The 21,110-nt window shown below is 42.7% G+C and overlaps 2 protein-coding genes across 26 annotated transcripts in view; one reads left to right on the forward strand and one right to left on the reverse strand.

The window, feature by feature from the left end:
* Positions 1-1,778: 1,778 nt before the first annotated feature.
* Positions 1,779-19,368, reverse strand: LOC110262235 (uncharacterized). Its single transcript, XM_085014073.1, has 6 exons — positions 19,335-19,368; positions 19,135-19,299; positions 18,896-19,066; positions 13,223-13,262; positions 8,335-8,381; positions 1,779-1,941 (listed from the first exon to the last, which is right to left on the reverse strand). The coding sequence occupies exons 1-6, from the start codon at positions 19,366-19,368 to the stop codon at positions 1,901-1,903; spliced, it is 498 nt and encodes a 165-aa protein (XP_084870199.1). The 3' UTR covers positions 1,779-1,900.
* TMEM260 (transmembrane protein 260) overlaps positions 19,018-21,110 on the forward strand; it is a 63,642-nt gene continuing 61,549 nt past the window's right edge. For 15 of the 25 annotated variants that reach the window (XR_014819569.1, XR_014819570.1, XR_014819571.1 and 12 more), the window contains exon 1: positions 19,250-19,526. Coding sequence is in view for 7 of the 25 variants with exons in the window: in XM_005659990.4 (XP_005660047.1) it covers positions 19,367-19,526 (160 nt within the window). In the remaining 18 variants the exon portion in view is untranslated. The other 10 variants (XM_084981835.1, XM_084981796.1, XM_084981842.1 and 7 more) reach the window with 2 other exon arrangements.

Consider the following 21,110-nt stretch of genomic DNA (forward strand, 5'->3'; position numbering starts at 1 on the left):
AGAAAACAAAAGCTTTCCTAAAATCTCCCTGGGTAGGCTGTTATTTCAGAACGTTTTATGATCTTTAATAATTCTTGTTTGTTTGCCCTTAGCATTGAACATTGGATAAAACAGAACTTGCCCTATTCTTAGAGAATTATAAGGCTTGGAGACATCATAAATGTTCTATTAATTCCCTCTGCCGTTATGAGGCAAGCCAACCTAACCTTTTGCCCAAACAAGGAGTATTTATCTAGTGCTCCCTCCAAGTGGATAAATTTAGCAGTTTGGAAGTATTTGCTCTCCTTCACCACCACTAGAGTGTGCTCTAGGGCTGTCAGATTCAGAATGTTTTCTTTAGGAAGTTGACAAGGTAGATGGACGAAATACCTAGGAAAACATCGTTGCATCTGATTTCACAAGTCTCCCTTTAAGGTGTCTTGGTAAGGCTAGATTATGTTTATGAATTTGATTAAAGTGGAACTTAAGACTTCAAGATTAACACAAGCTCTTTGGGGGCGAGTTCTTTTTTTGAATTGGCATTAGCATTAGCTCCATTTAGCTCTAATGGGAGGAAATAGTTACACCCCTTCCCACCACCCCCGTCTGTGAGCAGTGTTTTCAGCCAAGGATGTTTGATTTGTAAAATAAACATCACTAGGGTCCTGGTGCCTGGATGTATGAAGGCGTGACTTAGAAAGAATTCACCTTTTGAGTGTCTGCTGCGCCCATCTCAAGTCCCTGCAGAAGACCCCTCCCCGGTTTTGGACACCCTAGTGGTAATGAGAGCACAGTCTCAGTAGCTGCACTGAGAGCTGATCATGCTGGAGTGCAGCACCTGTGCTCACCTGTGTGATGCTCGTACATTTTAGCACCACCTCCTCTTCCTCCTTTAGCTCTTGATAGAAGCAGAGTGCTGCCTTTCATCCTTATTTTACCCAAGAGAAAGCCCCCCCCCGCCCCCACTCAGTTCTCCTCTTATTTCCAGTGACCCACTTTGGCTCTTGGGCTTTTCAACAGTTTGAGACCAGTATAACTTCCTTCTCTAGACAGCAGCATAGTTGCTTAGAGTCTGTTAACAAGGTCCCTGTAGTTACTTGGAACCACCTGTTCCCCTAAATGTCTAAGGCTCTTGCTCATGGTTCAGTAATTACCTCAGGAGCTCACATTTCCCTGACTAGAAAATAGCTCAAGACCACTTTCACTGAACCTGTAGCTGGTCTGCCTGGACGGATAGACATCCAGCCAGGTCCAGCTCTGAGGACCATCCTGAAGCTGCCTGGCCCTGAAAAGGCCACAGTCTAGAGAACTTATCCAAGATAGCCCAGCATGCCAGGCTTCCTTTGCCCCTGGATAGACCATCCCACACCCCCACCCCACCATGAACTTCAGTTAGGTTTAGAGCAGACAGCATTCTGACCCCCTTTTCCTTTGGGAGGTGGCAATGAGTGTTCTTTAGACTAAGGTTTCTCTCACACAACAGAGCCACAGAGAGACAGCTTGGAAAATTTCAGGCCCCAGGCCCCCTCCCTTCCCCCTCCTTCTTTTTCCCTCTCCTTTCCCTTCCCTGTTTTGCAATAATTATTACTGAGTAAGAAACTAGGCTACTCAAAAGGCAAAGAAGATGAGAAACAGAGCATTAGCTTTTGAGAAAAGAAAGAGTAGATTGTGAGGTCGACTGACAAAAAGACAGGCAGCAAGACTTGCAAACCTGTCTCCTGCAGCCCGGGTTCTGGGTGAAATTTAAGGAGTTAGGGGAATTTTAACCTCGAAAGCTGACTGGCTAGTCTTGAATCACTCAATATAAGCTGCTCCAGCTGCTGGAAGCCAGGTTCTCTTCATTGAAGGACTTCTCACTTGGTAAAGGGCTCTGGTGGCAACATGTCCATTCTTTGACTTCTGAAAGCTGAAGATTCTTGGGTCATCCTGGTGACAATGCTCCCGAGTGCTCCATGTGCAGGGCTATAAAATAACACAAAGTCTGATTAAGCAACAAACGACCTGTTGAAGGAGGCAAAACCCGTTTAAGTTGGTGCTGTTTCAATTTAATTAAGCAACAGCCTAGTAAAGGAGGCAAAACCCATTTAAGCTGATTGATGTTTTATTTGCTGTTTCATGACCTCTACCCAGGCCCTTTCAAAGCTACCCCAAATAAAAGCATCATCTAAACAAAGGCAGTGCACTCGCTGTATCTGCACAGCTTTAAGCCAAGCCATATACTGAGCAGGTGCTCCAGCTTCCAAGCAGAGCCCCATCCAAAAGGACATGGAAAAGCCCCCTTTCTTCCCCAGACGCTCCTTCAGTCTATCCTTCAGATGCCACTTCCAGAAAGCCAGGGGAGCCAGCCTCTGCCAGCTCTAAGCCTCCAGAGGCAAATGAGCACCAACTCCTGATCCCGGGATCCTCTCAGGACCAGGAGCCCCCTCAAATACCAGGGTTTTGCCGCTTCCCTGGCTTCTGAGAGCATCAGGGAGTTGGTTTGTATGACAACAAGCCCCCAAGCTGGCCTCGCCTTTTCTCTTGCTCTCAAAGTTCCTTCAGCCTTGTCACTTGTGTGACTTGAATTCTTTGGGCAGAAAAAAAAAAAAAAAAAAAACAAAAAACAGCACACAGAATTCCCCTGTGGCTCAGGGGAAGCAAATCTGACTGGAATCCATGAGGACGCAGGTTCGATCCCTGGCCTTGCTCAATGGGTTAAGGATCCGGCATTGCTGTGAGCTGTGGTATTGGTCGAAGACGTGCCTTGGATCTGGCGTTGCTATGGTTGTGGCATAGGCCAGTAGCTACAGCTCAGATTCGACCACTAGCCTGAGAACCTCAATATGCCATGAGTGCAGCACTAAAAAGATGGGGTGGGGGGGGAACAGCACAAACACAGCAATCTACTTCTCACTGGGCAGCAGTGGGATGCTGTGCAAGGAAAGAGCACAGGCTCCAAATTCCTCAGCTTGTTGGTTGTGTGATCAAGATTCCTTTTTTCTAAAAGGGCAGTGACATGAGAACCAACCGGGCTTAGTGTGGCATAATGCGCCCCAAAATGAAAAATCAGTGCTGTTAACTTGGAGAATTCTTCCATTTAAAGAATGGTTTATTCAATCCCATTTGTCAAACTGTCTTTAAAAAGGAAGAAAAATATTAGTCCATCTTGGGTTTATATTATTTACCAAACAAGCTGTAATTTCAGATGCAATCAAGTTTTGACAGACTTGAAAAAAAAAGAATTCTGAGATTTACACACAAATGTTTTCCTACCACAATACTGAGTTTTCACCACTGGACCTATGTTTGCTTTTTAAAAGTCATTGCAATTATTATTTTTTGCAACATGGATGGACCTAGAAACTATCATGCTAAGTGAAGTCAGCCATACAATGAGACACCAACATCAAATGCTTTCACTGACATGTGGAATCTGAAAAAAAGGACAGACTGAACTTCTTTGCAGAACAGATGCTGACTCACAGACATTGAAAAACTTATGGTCTCCGGAGAAGACAGTTTGGGGGATGGGGGGATGTGCTTGGGCTGTGGGATGGAAAACTTGTGAAATCAGATTGTTATGATCATTATACAACTACAGATGTGATAAATTCATTTGAGTAATTAAAAGTAAAATAAAATAAAAGTTATTGCAATTATTTAACATGGGAGAAACTGGAGATAAAAAAATGAAGAAAAATGATATGGTTCCAACTTCTGAGCCACTCACACTCCACTTGGGGAGAGAACCACACATTCTGAAGTTGTGAAGACAGATTGTTACATAGAATTTACTGTGCATGATGATGGTTACTCAGTTTATGTAGGTTTTTTGTTATTGTTGTTGTTTCTTTTTAGGACCGCTCCTGCAGCATGTGGAAGTTCCCAGGCTAGGGGTCAAACTGGAGCTACAGCTGCTGGCTTATGCCACAGTCACAGCAACATAGGATCCGAGCCGTGTCTGCGACCAACACCACAGCTCACAGCAATGCCGGATCCTTAACCCACTGAGCAAGGCCAGGGATCGAACCTGCATCCTCATGGTTCCTAGTCAGGTTTGTTAACCACTGAGCCACGAAGGGAACTCCACTCACATTTTATGATGCTGGATTCCTTTTGATAAACACATACCAAAACACAGACGCACTTATATTTGAGAGTATTTCCCCCTGGAGCATTTTATCCATTCAGTACAGTGACAGGAATGTAGACTATTATAGAAAGAACACTGGACTAAAGTCCAGTTCCACTTCTGCCATCAACCAGCTGGATGGTTCAGGTGAGATGCTTAACCTTAAGCATCTCACCTGGTGTCCACTTCCTTATCTGGAAAATGAAGGGCTGTAACTTTAGATCAGTGGCCCCAGACCAAGCTAATCAACAGGTTCACCTGGGAAGCTTTGAAAACGTGCAGATATCCGAGATCTACCAGGAACTACTAATTAAAATCTCCAGGGGTGGGCCCAGGAATTTACATTTTTTAGAAGTGCTGCCAAATGTTTCCGGTGATTAGCCAGATTTAAGAAATATCGCCTTAGAAAAGGGGTCATTCTTGGTCTTTCTTCCTTCCTTCCTTTTTTTCTTTTCTTGTTTGTTGGTTTTTTTGGCTGCACTCATGGCACATGGAAGTTCCAGAGCCAGGGTCAAACCTGTGCCACAACAGTGAACGAGCCGCAGCATTGACAATGCCGGATCCTTAACCTGCTAGGCCACAAGGGAACTCCACCCTTAGTTTTTCTTTAACATGCCTGTTTTCTCACCCTGCTTTAAAGGAATCTCTCTCAAATTCACCCCAGCATGCTCCATCCTCTTCCCACTCCTTGCTGAGGGGGTTCATGATGGGTTCCTTTGCATCTGTGGCCACATCTCTGCTCTTCCTATATCCTCAGGTCCCTTCCTTCACTGGGAGCCCCTTACTGTTCCCAAGGTGTGGATTCCTGCCCCCACGGCTAACCCCCACATCTGAAGCCATGGATAGGATGAACCCAGCTCCTCCATCACACCCCCACCACCTACACATCCACATACTCAGGCTTTGACAAGGGCACGTCAAACACTAACTCAAGGACTTGGGGTCAAAGCAGGGGAGATAAACCAAACAGTCACCCACTGAGGTTAATGTGTGCACCATGAGATGAATTCCATGGGTCTGAACTCATGCTCCTGCCAAGTTACTTAACCTTTCCAAAGCTCCCTTCCCTCTTCTGTAAAGTGGGACTAAAAATGGTTTCTAGCTCATAGGGTTGCTGGGATAGAAAATGGGATCATGTGACACACTAACCTTTGTTGAGCATTTATTGTGCACAGGCAGCATTCTAAGCATCGTCTGTATATTCACACGTCACTGGAGGAGACAGGTCTCCAGCACAGATAGGGAAGCTAAGGATCCATGGTCTCAGCTGCTATGCCATAGCTCAGAAAATGCACCTGCTGAAGGGCGTGGCATACAGTGGAGTTCAGTAACATTAGCTGGAAGGAAATCTGTCCAGACAGCTCCAGGACTGGCCTCTGTGATATCTGGACTCATGGATGTTGGCTTGTCCCACAGAGAGGAGAATGGGCACAGAACTGAGGATTTAAGACACAGAGGGAGCCAAAGTAGCCAGGTGAGAAAGACGCTTCTAGAAATGCAAGACCAGATCCTCTAAGGTTTTCAAGCAGGTGGATACCTGGGTTTACTTGCTTGCAAAACTTGAGACAGAGGACAGATGGAGGACACTAGGGTACAGAAAAGGGGACGAGGAAGGGTACACACACAGGGACATCTCCTTGGAACCCAGGTGGGAAAATTTCTGCTGGCCCCAATGTGGCACTGGTGTGTATGACACCTGCCTTCAAAAGACCATCAGCAGAGGCCATTGTGTAGACTAAGCCCAAAATGTTAAGGGTGTGTCAGCCCCCAAACTCTCATTTGACCTAGATGGCGTAGAAAGGAGCCCTAAGAATGGGTGAACTTCATGACAACCAATGCATGGAGACTCAGAACACTAAACAACACTTATTGAAACACAGTCCATGTGCCCTTGTGGTGTGAATGTGAATTCCTCTTTGCTCCCCTTGGGTTATCACTTCTGCATGACAGCAGCCCCCCAGGACCTTCCCCATCTCACTCTTGACAGCCTACCCTGGGCTCTGTACTCAGGCCCGCAGGCCTGTTTGCTCGAGTGCCTCCTTCAACCCCAGGTGTGCACCGCCCCCATGCATGCCTTCCCCAGCTCTTAGCTTCTGCTCTCAGCTTCTTTGAAGCCGCCTTTCTAATCCCATAACACCCTGCATGTGCCCAGTCATAGCCCTTATGACACCATGTTGTAATTTCCAGACTACATAGTGTGTTTCTCACAATAAGGTCTGAAAGCTCTGGGAGGAGAGAAATAATGCCCGCCATACTTCCAACTGTCTACCAGTGCACAAAGCCTGGCACACAGGAGAGATCCAATTCTTTTTTTTGTTTTTCGGCTTTTTAGGGCTGCACCCGAGACATATAGAGGTTCCCAGGCTAGGGATCAAACTGGAACTGCAGCTGCTGGCGGCCCACACCACAGCCACAGCAACATGGGCTTTGAGCCATGTTTGCGACCTACACCACAGCTCATGGCAATGTCAGATCCTTATTCCACTGAATGAGGCCAGGGATGGAACCCTCATCCTCATGGATACTAGTCGGGTTTGTTACTTCTGAGCCACAATAGGAACTCTCAATTGATATTTTTTTGAAGTGAATAATATACCAACAAACATTTGTTGAGGGCTTACTGTGTGCCAGGCTGGCTACTAAGCATTTAATCTCGGTTATTTTATTTAATTCTCACAGTTTTCCCATTTTATGAATGGGAAAATAAGAGAATCTAAGCAACTTGTCCAACTAGAGAGTGATGGAGTTGGGATCTGAACTCAGGGAATCTGACTCTATAGCCCATAGACTTAACCTCTGCCCTGTAAATCCTGAACCTAGAGCCCAGGTACCACCATCTTCCTAGGATCTAGCAAGACTACCACTCTGCCGAGAGGCCCATCCCACAGTTCATGACTGCTTCCTGCAATCCGTGCATGCCATCTGTTCACTCCATACTCCCCACCTGCTGCTCTTGCAACTTTCTTTTATTTCTACCAACATTTATGCTTTATGTGCTACCCTCATGTCTACGACCTTTCCTTCCAAGGTGAAGACTCTAGAACCTACTAAACCCATCTTCTTTCATGAGACAGGGGAGAAAGGTTTCATTTGTCCCTCAAGTAGCATATTTGAATCTTAATAATAACATGTGATGAATGGCCCCTCAGCTAACTCGATTCATTTAAAGTCAGCTTATTCCCAATGTCTTGAGCCCAAACTCATGATTGAACTAAACGATGCACTTAATATGGGGCATTCCCACAGGGAAGCAAAGCCCTTTTATTGAGTTTGTGGGGGGGACCCCACTAGGAATGGCATTGACTGCCCAGCCTGCCATACCCCTTCTCCTGACCCTTGATAGAAGTCTCCTGTGTTTAGCCATTCCTCATCTTGGCATATCCTTGGCTTCAAGGGGACTTGCTGTTGATGTCTTTCTAAGATGAGGATGCAGCTGTTAGGGTCCTCACCTTTTCCATCTGGAAGAAACACACAGTAGGGATGGATCTGGGGCATCATATCACAGGCCATAATGCCAGCCCCAGAAGCCCTGGAAGGTATAGGGCTCAGACAGCCAGAAGGGCCCCTCTCCCTGCTTGACTTTAGCTCCCTTCCTTCCTAGGGCACCCATCCATCAGAGAAAAGTCAGCTTCCCACTGGGCTCTGTTACCTGAGAACTAAGGGGCTTCTCCTTCACTCCTGAGGCCCAGGTAGAAGTAAGATGATCCACCTTATCTTAGGAAGATAAATTTAACACTTATGGGTTGTGATATACTAAGTTGTCCTTTGACTCTCAACCTTTTGAGACAGTATTTGCCTTCTTCTAAATCCCGATTATTAGTGTGTGGCTCTTTTCTAAAGGGAAAGAAAAGGATCTGTAGCAGAAAATCATTAAAATACAGTCTGACACCTCTTTTCTTTTCTTCTTCCCAACTTCCAAGATTAGATCATCACAAGCAAAGTGACATGTCTGGAGACAATGTCCCCACCTTTGGTGTCTAGAGTGGCTGAATGACTCATCACAGGATTTCAGGTCAGGGAGAAGTAAAGAATGGGATTATGGCCTGACTGACCACTGGGGTCTTGGGTTATTGATCCTCAAAGACCGCCACTGCCTATGCCCAGAGAGACCCCTGCATAGTCTATAGGAGGTAGATTCTACCATGTGTGATTACACATGGAATCACTACTTGCATGTATATACATGAAGATATTTAGCTCATTGTATCAACTATGTTAAACTCATCAAGATGTTATACTTTTACCTTTCAGTAACTTTTCTTCCCATGTTGAAAGCATCAATGTGAGAAACCTGAGAGACAAGAAAGTATACTAGATCAGGAGTCAGATATTAGATCATTAACCATACTTGTGATTCAGAGCTTGTAAATCCCATCACATGGAAGGTCCTTTATTTTACTAACTAAATGCCTTGGATGATGGTGGGGATGCTCATGCTTTCATAAGATGGGGAAAAACTTAGAGTTTGAAGAGGCAGTTTGAGGACATAAAGGGTTGAGGAGGAGCATGAGTGGAAACCTGAAGCAATGGCTGTTGGTCAAACAGTTCTTTCCATTCCACTAGAACTGAGGCCTGTTTGGCAGGAGTGGATTTCTATGGGAACTGGAGAAAGGGCTGAGTTTGGGGTGATGCCGCATGATTAAAGAGCTAGAGGCAGAGTAGAACATTATAGCAAGATTTCCCACTCTGGACCTATTGGAAAGAGTTTGGGGCTGGGGGTTTATCCAAGTTAGACTAAGTCTCTAGAGAGCAAAGAGCTTCCCAGATCACATCTAGGCTGCAAATGGATAGTTTGTTTCTCTCGCATATTTTCACTTCTAGTGAATTAACTTTGAAATGAAATAGAAAAGTGTGAGTTTTACTTGCCCTATTTAAAAATCATAACCTAAAGTGTTTCTTCTAAATGTTAGGGAATAATAATGACAGTGAGTATTTACTGTGGCTAACAATGAGCCAGGCTTTGTTCTTTTTATTATTTTACCTTTTTTTTAGACCAAATTTTTGAGGATGGTACTACTGTAATTCTCATTTTTCAGATGCATAATCTGAGGGCCAGAAAAGTTAAGAAACTTGCTCAAGATCACAAAGATAATTAGTAGAACCAGGATCTAGCACAAGCTGCTCCCTGCACTACTATGAAAATAATATATTTAACTACTAAAAGTTTTGTAATTACTTTCTAAATTACCCTATATAGGAGTTTCTGTTGTGGCTCAGCAGGTTAAGGACCTGACATAGTGTCTGTAAGGATGCAGTTTCAATCCCTGGCTTCTCTAAGTGGGTTAAGGATTCGGCATTGTTGTGAGCTGTGGCTTAGGTCACAGATGTGGCTTGGATCTAGCACTGCTGTGGCTGTGGTGCAGACCCCAGCTATAGCTCCAATTTGACCCCTAGCCTGGGAACTTCTATATGCTGTGGGTGTGGCCATAAAAAGAAAAAAAGTTTTAAAAATTATTCTGTATAGTTATATGCCTCTTAAATCCTGTCACTTAATTTATCTCAGGTCTGATTTAGAAGAGACCTTCCTCAGGGTGGGTGGTTTAGATATAATCTTTTCTGAAAATAGTTGGCAAAGTCAGATATCCCCATATATTTATTTTTATATGGCTGATTCTCTTTGCTGTACACCTGAAACTAATATAACATTGTAAATCACCTATACGCCAATAAAGTTTATTTTTTGAAAAAAAATTATTTTCAATATATCAAATACCTCATGCCACTTACATTCACTTTTATGTCATTTTTGCTTTGTGTTTGAACCCATCTATTTGTCCTCATATTTGTAAAAAGAATATCTAAACTTTAATACCTTGAAATCTTACTTTTGCAAATTACAGAGTTTGTGACCTTAAAATTGCTGTAAATAGTGTGGAATCCTAATAAAATACCTTCAGTTAAAAAAAAAAAATTAGATATCCCCTGAATAACCTTTCTAGTATCAATCACCAAGTACTTCCGAGTACTTATGTACTAAGTGAATAAATCCACTGTCCTAGTATTCAATATTCATTTTCAATCTGATAAGGACTTTAAAATATCATCTTTACTGAATGTAAAAAAAAAGTCATTATTTGGAGATCCCATCGTGGCGCAGTGGTTAACGAATCCGACTAGGAACCACAAGGTTGCGGGTTCAGTCCCTGCCCTTGCTCAGTGGGTTAAGGAACGATCCGGCCTTGCCGTGAACGATCCGGCCTTGCTGTGAGCAGACGCGGCTCAGATCCCGTGTTGCTGTGGCTCTGGCGTAGGCTGGCGGCTACAGCTTCGATTCGACCGCTAGCCTGGGAACCTCCATGTGCCACGGGAGCGGCCCAAAGAAATAGCAAAAAAAAAAAAAGTAAAGAAAAAAAAAGTCATTATTTGAACTGAATTAGAACAAAAAGATTTTGAAAATAGCTCAAATCACTAAAAGCTCTAGATGCAAATGTGTTTTCTTTCCTCAAGCAGAAAAAAATAATATTTGTCCATACATTTTCTTTGGTTTTGTATCAGGGGTCTTACTGGAGGATGCATTAGAGATGGCTTTAAACTCTTTCCTACTCTCTTGAGGATAGATGGAGTCCAATTCCCTTCCCCTTGCATCTGTGCTGGCTTTGGTAACTTATCTAACCAATAGAATACAGCAGACAGAAAGAATGTTTTTTTTCTTTCTCTCTCTCTCTCTTTTAATGACCACACCTGGCCAGGGGATGAATCAGAGCTACAGCTGCAGCCTACACCACAGCCATGGCAACATGGGATTTGAGCTGCATTTGTGGTACCCTGCAGCAATGCTGGATCCTTAACCCACTGAGTGAGGCCAGGGAATGAACCTGCATCCTCACAGAGACTAAAATGGGAACTCTGAAAATTCTGGGTTTTTTTGAGACAAAGTCATTAAAATAACAACGAAACAAACAAACAAAAAAACCCTTGCAGTTTCCACCCTTGCCTCTTATAAATCTTTGGTAAATTGAAGCAGGTATTAACTTCACATACCCCAAGGCTGCAACATGTGACCCACTTAGATCAAAAGTTTTAGCAAAGCCCAGCATTCCCACCATTCCCAACAGGGCAACAGAAGTGTAATGAAGGCATCTTGGACCTTACAGACTATCTGCCTGCTGAACACCACAAAGTCACCTCAGTAAATGCCAAACAAAGCACAAGCCTTCTGAGCCCTGTCTACATTTCTGGCTCACAAAATTGTGAGATGTAGTGAATGGTTGCATGTCACTAAATTTTGGGGTAATTTTTAACATGAAAACAGATAAATGGAACAAAGATTTTCAAAATACTTTATGAATTTCTCTAATAAGGATAAAATTCTATTTGCAAATTGAAATAGAATGGCTAAATAAGAGAATTTTTCAAATGTAATTCACTAAGAGGTACAAACTTCCAGTTGCAAAATAAATGATTCAAGGGTATGAAATCAGGAGTTCCCATTGTGGATCAGCAGTATGAACCTGACTAGTATCCATGAGGATGTGGGTTTGACCCCTGGCCTTGATCAGAGGGTTAAAGATCTGGTGTTGCATGAGCTGTGGTGTAGGCTGCAGATGTGGCTCAGATCCCGTGTTGCTGTGGCTGTGGTGTAGGCTGGCAGCTATAGCTACGACTCAGTCCCTAGCCTGGGAACTTCCATATGCTGAGGGTGTGGCTCTTAAAAGATAAATAAATACTTTTTTTTAAAAAAAGGTATGACATTTACAGTGTGGGGAATGTAGTCAATAATTATATCTTTCTAAGGTGACATATTGTAATTAGACTTATTGTGGCAATCAGTTTGAAATACATAGAAATATTGAATGCCTATGCTGTGTAACAAGAAATAACAATATTGTAGGTCAATTATACTTCAAAAACAAAAAAATGACTTCATTAAAAAAGAGATCAAATTTGTGGTTTTCAGATGTGAGGGATGGGGAGAGAAGGAACTGGATAAAGGCCATCAAAAGGTATTACAAAAATAAATAAGTACTGGGGATGTAATAAGATCATTATGCTGTATACCTTAAACTTATCCAGTGCTGTATGTCAATTAGACCTCCATAAAAGTGGAAGAAAAATAAATAAATAATAGGTATTCAAATAGGAAACAACTGATTTACAGCAAACGTTAGTACAGCTCCTACTGTGTCTCAGGCTCTTCACGTATATTGTAACCTCTAGTTCAGAAAAGCTATGGTTTGGCTTTTTTTTTTTTTCATTCCCATTTTTTCCTTCACAAATATTTTCCTATTTTTAATCAGAATAATACAATGCACATGGCAAAATATATAACAGTGCAGAACAACTATAGGGAAGGCCCAGTTTCCCATCCTGCTTCTCCCCTCCCCTCGTCTCCTTTCTCAGAGGCACCACTCTTAACCTTTGCTCATTTTGGTTCCTTTCATGATGACTTTCCTAAATAAAAGGGCTCTAGAATGACCTGTTGATTTATCACTTTAAGACATTTTCCAGGAGTTCCCTTTGTGGCTCAGCCGTTAACAAACCCAAATAGGATCCATGAGGATATGGGTTCAATCCCTGGCCTTGCTCAGTGGGTTAAGGATCCGGTGTTGCCATGAGCTGTGGTGTTGGTCACAGATGCAGCTCAGATCCTGCGTTGCTGTGGCTGTGGTATAGGCTGGCAGCTACAGCTCCGATTCGACCCCTGGTCTAGGAACTTCCATATGCTACAGGTGCAGCCCTAAAAAGCCAAAAAACAAAAAAAAAAGGCATTATTTATCAGTCCCCAGACACAATGAGGATTTGGCTCATCACTACAATCCTCACCTCTACTTCTAATTTTGACAGTTGTTAATTCAGCTTTTCACACTGTTTACTTTCATGCCTTTGAACAATATTCCTTTTTTTATGTGATAGCTTAGAATTTTGTTTAAAAAAAAAATTGGTTCATTAAAACCTTGAAGAAAAACTGTCGCTATTTGCAGATAACATGATACTACACAGAAAATCCTAAAGATGCTATCCGAAAACTCCTAGAGCTCATCAATGAATTTGGTAAAGTTTCAAGATACAAAATTAATACAGAAATTGATTGTATTTCTATACACTACAACAAAAGATCAGAAAGAGAAATTAAGGGAACAATTCCATTTACCATCACATCAAAAAGAATAAAATATATAGGAATAAACCTACCTAAGGAGGAAGAGACTTGTACTCTGAAAACTCTGAGACGCTGTTGAAGAAATCAAAGGTAACACAAACAGATGGAAAGATATGTATTAACCGTAAGCCACCAGGGAAATCCTTCCAGTATAATTTTTTTACCATAAGATATATCATAGAGATAGGAGAAATTACAGTAACATTCATGAATAGTTTAAAGAATAATTATAAAGGAAATACCCATATAGCCATCGTTCAAGTCAAGAGCAGAAACACCGACAGCACATTAAAGTCCACATGTACCCCCACCCATCAAAGCCCCCACTTACCCCTAGAAGTTCCTGTTATGGCTCAATGGTAATGAACCTGACTAGTATTCATGAGGACATGGATTTGATTCCTGCCCCCACTCAGTGGGTTAAGGCTCTGGCGTTGCCAGGAGCTGTGGTGTAGTTCGCCAACACGGGTTGGATCTGGGGTTGCCGTGGCTGTGGCTGTGGCCAGCATTTGCAGCTCAGATTTGACCCCTAGCCTGGGAACTTCTGTATGCCATGCAACCCTAAAAAGACAAAACACAACAACAACATAAAATACAAACCAAAAAAAACCCCCTACAACTGTCCTAACATCTGTGATGATGACTTTTTATTTTCTTAATAGTTCAGAACTCTATGGATATATGTCTAAACAATTTATCTTTCAACTTTACATAATGAGAATCATTCTATATGTATTATTTTATAACTTGTTCCTGTTGCTCAATGTTTTTTGCAGGGGTCAACCATATTAGTTGACTGGCTATAGCTTGTTCATTCTCTTTGTTAAAGTATATCCAGTATTTGATTGTATAAATATACAATAGGGTTTATTTCTCTATTCCGGTGTTGCTGAGTATCTGGGGTCATTCCTATCTGGGGGCTCTTATGAACACCACTTCCATGTACATTTTGTATCTGTCTCTTGGCTTTTCAAGGTACAAACCTGGAGTAGAATTGCTGGTTATAGGCTCTGCATCTCTTTGTCTTTACCTAAAAAATGTTTGTTTTCCGAAGTGATTTACCATTTTACGCTCCTGCTATGTTTCCATTGTTCTACACATTTGCCAATATTATACACAATTTGACTTTCATTTTTGCTAACCTGGTATGTAGTATCCCATTTGTGGGTTGTTATTTTTTTGGGGGGAGGGGTCCACACCTGCGGTGCATGGAAGTTCCCAGGCTAGGGGTCAAATCAGACCTGTAGCTGCTGTCCTACACCAAGGTTCATGGCAATGCTGGATCCTTAACCCACTGAATGGTGCCAGGGATCAAACCCACATCCTCATGGATACTAGTCAGGTTTGTTTCTACTGAACCACAACTAGAACTCCCCCCATTGTGGTTTTAATTTGCATTTCTCTGATTACTAATACAGTTGAACACATTTTCATATGTTTATTCATAAGTCTAGGTCAAATTATATGAGTATCTTACAGATTGTTGATACATGTAGCTAAATTGCCCTCTAAAATGTTACACTAAATTCCTTTATCACAAGTACTCTAGAGATATTAAATATCTTTGGAATGGTCATCATCAGAAAGTCTACAAATAATAAATGCTGGAGAGGGTGTGGAGAAAGGGAAACCATCCTACATTGTTGGTGGGAATGTAAACTGGTGCAGCCACTATGGAGAATAGTATGGAGATTCCTCAAAAAACTAAAAATAGAACTACCCTATAATCTAGCAATTCCACTCCTGGGCATATACCCAGAAAAGGCAAAAAACTAAATAGAAAAAAATACATGGACCCCAATTTTCATAGCAGCAGTATTTACAATAGCCAAGAGACAGAAGCAACCGAAGTGTCCATCAACAGATGAATGGGTAAAGCAAATGTGGTTTGTATATACACACACACACACACACACACAAATATATGAATATTACCCACCATAAAAAGGAGTGAAATAATGCCATTTGGAGCAACATGAATGGACCTAGAAATTATTTTATTAAGTGAAGTAAGTCAAACAGACAAAGACAAATAGCATACAATGTAACTTATATGTGGAATATAAAAAAATGATACAAATGAACTTATTCACAAAATGGAAACAAACTCACAGGCACAGAAAATAATCTATGGTTACCAAAGGGGAAAGAGGGAGGGATAAATTAGGAGTTTGAGATTAATAGATACTTGGGATGGATTGGGAATCTGGGGTTTATAGATGCAAACTATTGCCTTTGGCATGGATAAGCAATGAGATCCTGCTGTATAGCACCGGGAACTATATCTAGTCACTTGTGATGGAGCATGACGGAGGATAATGTGAGAAAAAGAATGTGTATATGTATGTGTGACTGGGTCACTTTGCTGTACAGTAGAAAACTGAAAGAACACTGTAAACCAACAATAATGGAAAAAATTAAAAATCATTTAAAAATAAAATAAAACTTAATAAAAGAGATTAATAGATACACACTGCTATATATAAAATAAACAATAAGGACCTACTGTATAGCATAGGGAAGAATATTCAATATCTTGTAATAATTTCTAATGAGAAAGAATCTGTAACTGAATCACTTTGCTGCATACCTGAAATTAATACAATATTGTAAATCAACTATATTTCAATAAAAAACCTTTGATAATTAGAAACATGAAAATACCTTTTATTTTAAATTCCTGTGCTTACTAACACATTTAAATGTTTAAAATTATTTTTCTAAGGCACTTAAGAGGGATGTTTGTGTCTTCTTGTATTGTCCTGTTTTATTGTACATGGCTTATTGGACAGTATTCCAGGTAGCTAATTTCCAATCCAAAGTTTCTAAATCCAGAATTTCACAGATATTTTTAAGATTAAGACACATTTGACTTTATTTCAATTTCTGTATCTCTTTGAATTAGAATTTTCATCTTTTCTGGATAAATGCCCAGGATCATACGATGGTTCTATTTTTAGTTTTTTTAAAGAAACTACCAGGTTTGAAATGCTGCTTAGATATTAAAATGGAGAAATCACATTGTTTGTTTAAAAAAGGCTATAGCTTAAAGGACAGGTTAGTGGTGTATTGTTTTCAGATTTATCAGCCTAGTTACTATTTAAAATTTTGATAAGATCATCTTGGGAAAGAAGGTAGAAAGAGAGAGAACAGTCTACGGCCTGGTGCACTCGAATCTGTGGAGAACTGACAGAAGCAAGCCAGAGCAGAGGCCAGGGCTAAAAGGAAAGCCAAAGGGCTGAGGGCTGTCACCGAATCCTGGAGGAGAGGGCACTTGAGGAAGGATGGAAGAGTCAGCCAGCTTCCTCAGAGGTTGCCAGATACACACACACACACACACACACACACACACACACACACACACACACACACACACGGAACTGGCCATTCTTCATCCTCAAAGGAGATTAGCCATGAAGTCAACAAAGCTTAAATTTCACAGCCTGAATCATATGGGTACCAAAGGGGAGGTGGGGAGGGGTAAATTGGGAGTCTGGGATTAACAGATACTCACCATGTATAAAATAGATAAACAACAAGACCAGCTGTAGACACAGGGAACTAGATTCAGTATCTTGTGATAACCTATGGTGGGAAAGAATCTGGAAAAGAATAGCTATGTATAACTGAACCACTTTGCTGTACACTTGAAACTAACACAATGTTGTAAATCAACTATACTTCAATTAAAAAAATTTCTTTTTCCACAGCTTGTCTCCAGCACAGGCTCCTTCCGATACCTGTATCTAATTCTCTATCTGCAGTTTTGTATTCTTTTGCTTAAAGAATTCTCCAAATGGTATAAACTCAACCCCATAAACCAGGATGTGGGCCTCCTCACCGTCCTTCTCTCTCTTTGACAATCTGACCACACATACTTAACTGACATCATTTCTTCCTTAGCGCCCTGTGACACATCCTTCTCTTGAACTGTTGTCTGCTTTTCTGCCATTCCCTAAAGGAAGATGTGGGCTAACACATGACCTCAACCTTCTTCTCACTACGTTATGCCTCCGTGAACTTCTTCATTCACCTCATCTGTGACAACTCCCAAATTCAAACAAACTTCTAGTGCTGATCTCTGCCTCTTGACTATGGACAGATAATTTTGCTCTTTTGAAAGTAATTTGCCATGATAAACATTTTATCTTTTACAAAGCTCATGAGCAAAAGATGAAATGTAAAAAGGGAAAGTTAAGCACATGCTTGGCTCAGCCAGTATTAATCACTGGCATACTCTTTCAGAAAAGAAATAGGAGGCAGGCTGTCTTAGAAATCTATTGCTGAGTAACAAATTACCCCAAATTTAGTGGACTGAAACAGCAACACTTACTATCTCACAGTTTCTGTTGGACTGCAATCTGGGTGAGACTTAGCTGGGTCCTCTACCTCAGGGTCTCTCTTAGGCTATAATCAAGGTCTTGGTGGGAGTCTGTTATCACCTCAAGGGTCACTAACAGAGCATCTACACCCTGCCTCCCTCATGAGGTATTAGCGGGATTCAGTTCCTTGCTAGTTGTTGGCTGGCTGTCGGCTGGAGGTGATGTTCGGTTCCTTGCTACTCTTTATGGAGTGGGCGTTTCCACCAAGCATCCCACACCATGATGGGTAGCTTCATCAGAGTGAACAAGCAGAGGACAAGAGAGGTGGTGCCCATCAGGGGGAGAGTTAGCAAGATGGAAGCCTGTGGTTTATAACCTAATCTCCAAAGGGACAACTGTTACTTTCACCTTATTCTATGGATAGAAGTGAGTCACTAGATTCAGCCCACTCCCCCCCGACCCCACCCCCCATACGGGGAGAGGATCACATAAGGGAGTCAGTACCAGGAGTAGGGGATTATTGGGAGCCATTTTAGAAGCTGCCTACCTGCCCCCCAGGGACCCACGATATAGCCGAGGAAGCATTATGTAAATACCTAAGATGCTGGCATAACGTCTGCCAATCTATGCAGATGTGTATTAGTTACTCTACATTTGCGATTCTGTGTTCCTGTCAGATTGCTTGTAACATGTCCTAGATTGTCAATGATCTTCACTGTATTTTGAGATGCATTCCAGGGAGGCTGCTCTCCTCCCCTCCCCCTCCAGAATAATCCATATAATAATGTACAATCTGAGCTTAAAGATCTTACTAAAGATCTTACCAAGAATGTGCTATGAGGTGGTCTCAAGAGTTCCCATTCCTTTTTTTTTTTTTTTTTTTTTTTTTTACTATTTTATGGCCGCTCCGGCGGCATGTGGAGGTTCCCAAACTAGGGGTCTAAGCGGAGTCACAGCTGCTGGTCTATGCCACAGCCACAGCAAAGCCGGATCCTTAACCCACTGAGCAAGACCAGGGATCGAACCTGAAACCTCATGGTTCCTAGTCGGATTCATTAACCACTGCGCCATGATGGGAACTCCCCATTCCTTTTTTGTGTTGCAGCTAACTGGAAAATGCAGTGTCTTGGTTTCATTCCCAGTGTGTGGTCAAAGCTCCACCAAATACACCTCTTCAGTAAAGGAGTTCTTTTTACCATGACATGAATTATTTGTATCACTACAGAAACTCAAGTTTCACATCTCCCTAGTTCTCCTCATGCTACTAAAAAAACCCAAAAAATAAAAACCAACCTAGCTTATTTTAACCTTTGAAAATAACTCAGCGATTGAACAATTAGCATACAGGTTTATAATTACTCGTAGTAAACATATGAGGCTTACACTGCGCACACGGATCCTCAGGCTCACAGTCTGGGGCCCTTAGTGTAGTTCCACCCCACACCGCTGGGGGCAGTCGCGGCCCTTTCGCACGCCCGCTTTGCAACCCCCCTCCCGTCTCTGTCAGCTCCGACCAAGTCACCGGGAAGGGAGGAGGCCATAGAGACGACGACCCTGGGCGAGGCTTGGTTTCCTAAAGGAAGGGTGTCTCCTGTGATGCGCTACTGGGAAGCAAGTTATACTTCTGTAAACCCCGATGCGCCGTGCGCCGCCAGAAGGCTGCCCAGGCCTAGTCCCGCGAGGCTGGGCGGTTTTTGCCCCCCGCGCCGGCGCAGAAAGGTGCGTCCCGCCCACCCGGACCGACCCGGAAGCCGCCGCAGCCGCCGCGCAACGCGCTGGGCTCTCGCCTAGGGGCACAGTGAAGCTCCTAGTCCTGGGGTACCACGCGTCCTCCTTTCTCGGTTCCTCTGACGCATGGGTCTCCATGGAGACGGCGGGGGCCTGGCCGAGGGGCCGGCAGCCCGAGTGGGGCCACGGCGCTCCAGGGGCCTCCGTGGCGGCGTCGCCGTGTTCGCCGCTGTGGCCGCGGTGTTCACCCTCACGCTGCCCCCTTCGGTGCCGGGGGGCGACTCGGGTAAAGTACTCTCTGGGTCGTCCCTCCTGCTCGTCGCTGGTCCGCACTGTCCTCACTAGGTCCGCACCCCTTCATCCACTTTCCCGGGCCCCTGCAGGGCTTTAAGTCCCAGAACCAACTTCTGTTTCCATTCCTGTAACTTTCTTGTAATCCTGGTCTCTAGTTCTCAGGCTTTCAAGCCGGGTATTGTTGGTTTTGCCTGATGGGTACTTTACCAACCTCTCCGTTTCTCTAGATCATTTTTCCTGGACCTGAGTTTTTGTTTTCCATTTCTTTTTAGCCCGCAAATATTACTTGTTGGGTCCTTATCGTGTAACAGATAAAAGGAATAACAGGAGTGGTGAACAGTGTCATGGAGAGTGGCAATATACAAACTGCTGAATAAACCACTACATAGTGAGTAGTGAGAAGTTAATGGAGACAGAAGGAAATGTGGTTGACAGTGGGCTAGGTAATGGCTTCACCAAAATGGCTAGTCGGGAAAGGCCTCTGAGGAGGTGGTATTTTAGTTGAAACCTGATGTTGAAAGGGGACCAAACTTGCAGAATATTTGCTGGAGAATGCTTAAAGGAATGGAAGCCAGTTTCGGCTTAATGCAAGCTGCTCCTATTAAACAGAAAAGCTTGAGTCATCGGCCATTTAAATCATGTGAAAAATAGTTATGTATTTGGGATGAGAGACAAGACGTGGGTTTTGTTTTGCTGCCAAATTCAGTGGCCATCCAATAATGCCTAATAATGATGAGTAGTTTTGTCATAATGGTGCCGTAACTTTGGGTAGTAATCCGAGAAAAACTGAGTGCATTAGTTGCTGAATTACAAGATACTCCAAAATTTAGTGGCTTAAAACAGCAAAAGTTTGTTAGCTCACATTTTCTGTGGATCAGGAATGTGGGTGCAGTTTGAGTGGGTTCCCTAACTCAGGAGGGGAGGTTGCTGACCTCTCAAGGTTCTATTTGGTGGGGATTAGCTTCTAAGCTCCATCCAGTTCTTTGCCACATAGGTTTCTCTGTAAGCTGACCTCTGTCAAGAGAAAGAAGGCAGCTCTGCCTGACAACTCTGATGTTTTGTAACCTAATCTTGGTAGTGACATACCACTGCCTGGTTTTATTCTTGAAAGCGAGTCAGTATGTCCAGCCCAGCCTAGGGAGGGAGAGGATTACACAGTGAGAAGCCTAGGAATTGGGCAGCCGTCAGAGGCAGTCTTTAAGGCTGCCTACCACATTGAGAATCCTTGATGTTCCTTTTATGGGTCATTAACTTTATTCTTTCTTTCAGGTCCTATAGACCAGATAGGAGCAATGTTTCATTAGTATAGTGGGGAATGAAGTTATGATGTTTCCAAGGTTTATATTAAATAATAGAAATAACTTTATCATTGTGAGAGTTTTGGCATCGGAGAGCACTACTCAGAATGGGTAGTTCTGTACATGTCAAAAAAAAAATGTTGACAGTTATTTGTCATGGTTGTTTGAGCCTGAAGGTCAGGATTGGGATGAATAGTAAAAATAACACTTACTGAGCACTTACTCTGTGCCAGGCACTGTTCCAAGTGCTTCACGTGAATTATCATTTTAATCCTCCC

Source organism: Sus scrofa, chromosome 1 (genome assembly GCF_054392235.1).
Source record: "Sus scrofa isolate SSC_HxYL_T2T_F1_AM1 chromosome 1, Sscrofa_HxYL_maternal_Yorkshire_Landrace_v2.0, whole genome shotgun sequence".
Taxonomy (NCBI): Eukaryota; Metazoa; Chordata; class Mammalia; order Artiodactyla; family Suidae; genus Sus; species Sus scrofa.

What these genes read in the sequence shown, in the direction of transcription:
- LOC110262235 (XM_085014073.1), bottom strand. Translation starts at nt 19,368, where the DNA reads ATGCGTCAGAGGAACCGAGAAAGGAGGACGCGTG. An exon ending in ACAAGTCTCTTCCTCCTTAG is followed by an intron (nt 8,382 to 13,222) that starts GTAGGTTTATTC and finishes CTTGTCTCTCAG; the next exon opens with GTTTCTCACATTGATGCTTT. An exon ending in GGAAGAAAAGTTACTGAAAG is followed by an intron (nt 1,942 to 8,334) that starts GTAAAAGTATAA and finishes GTTATTTTATAG; the next exon opens with CCCTGCACATGGAGCACTCG.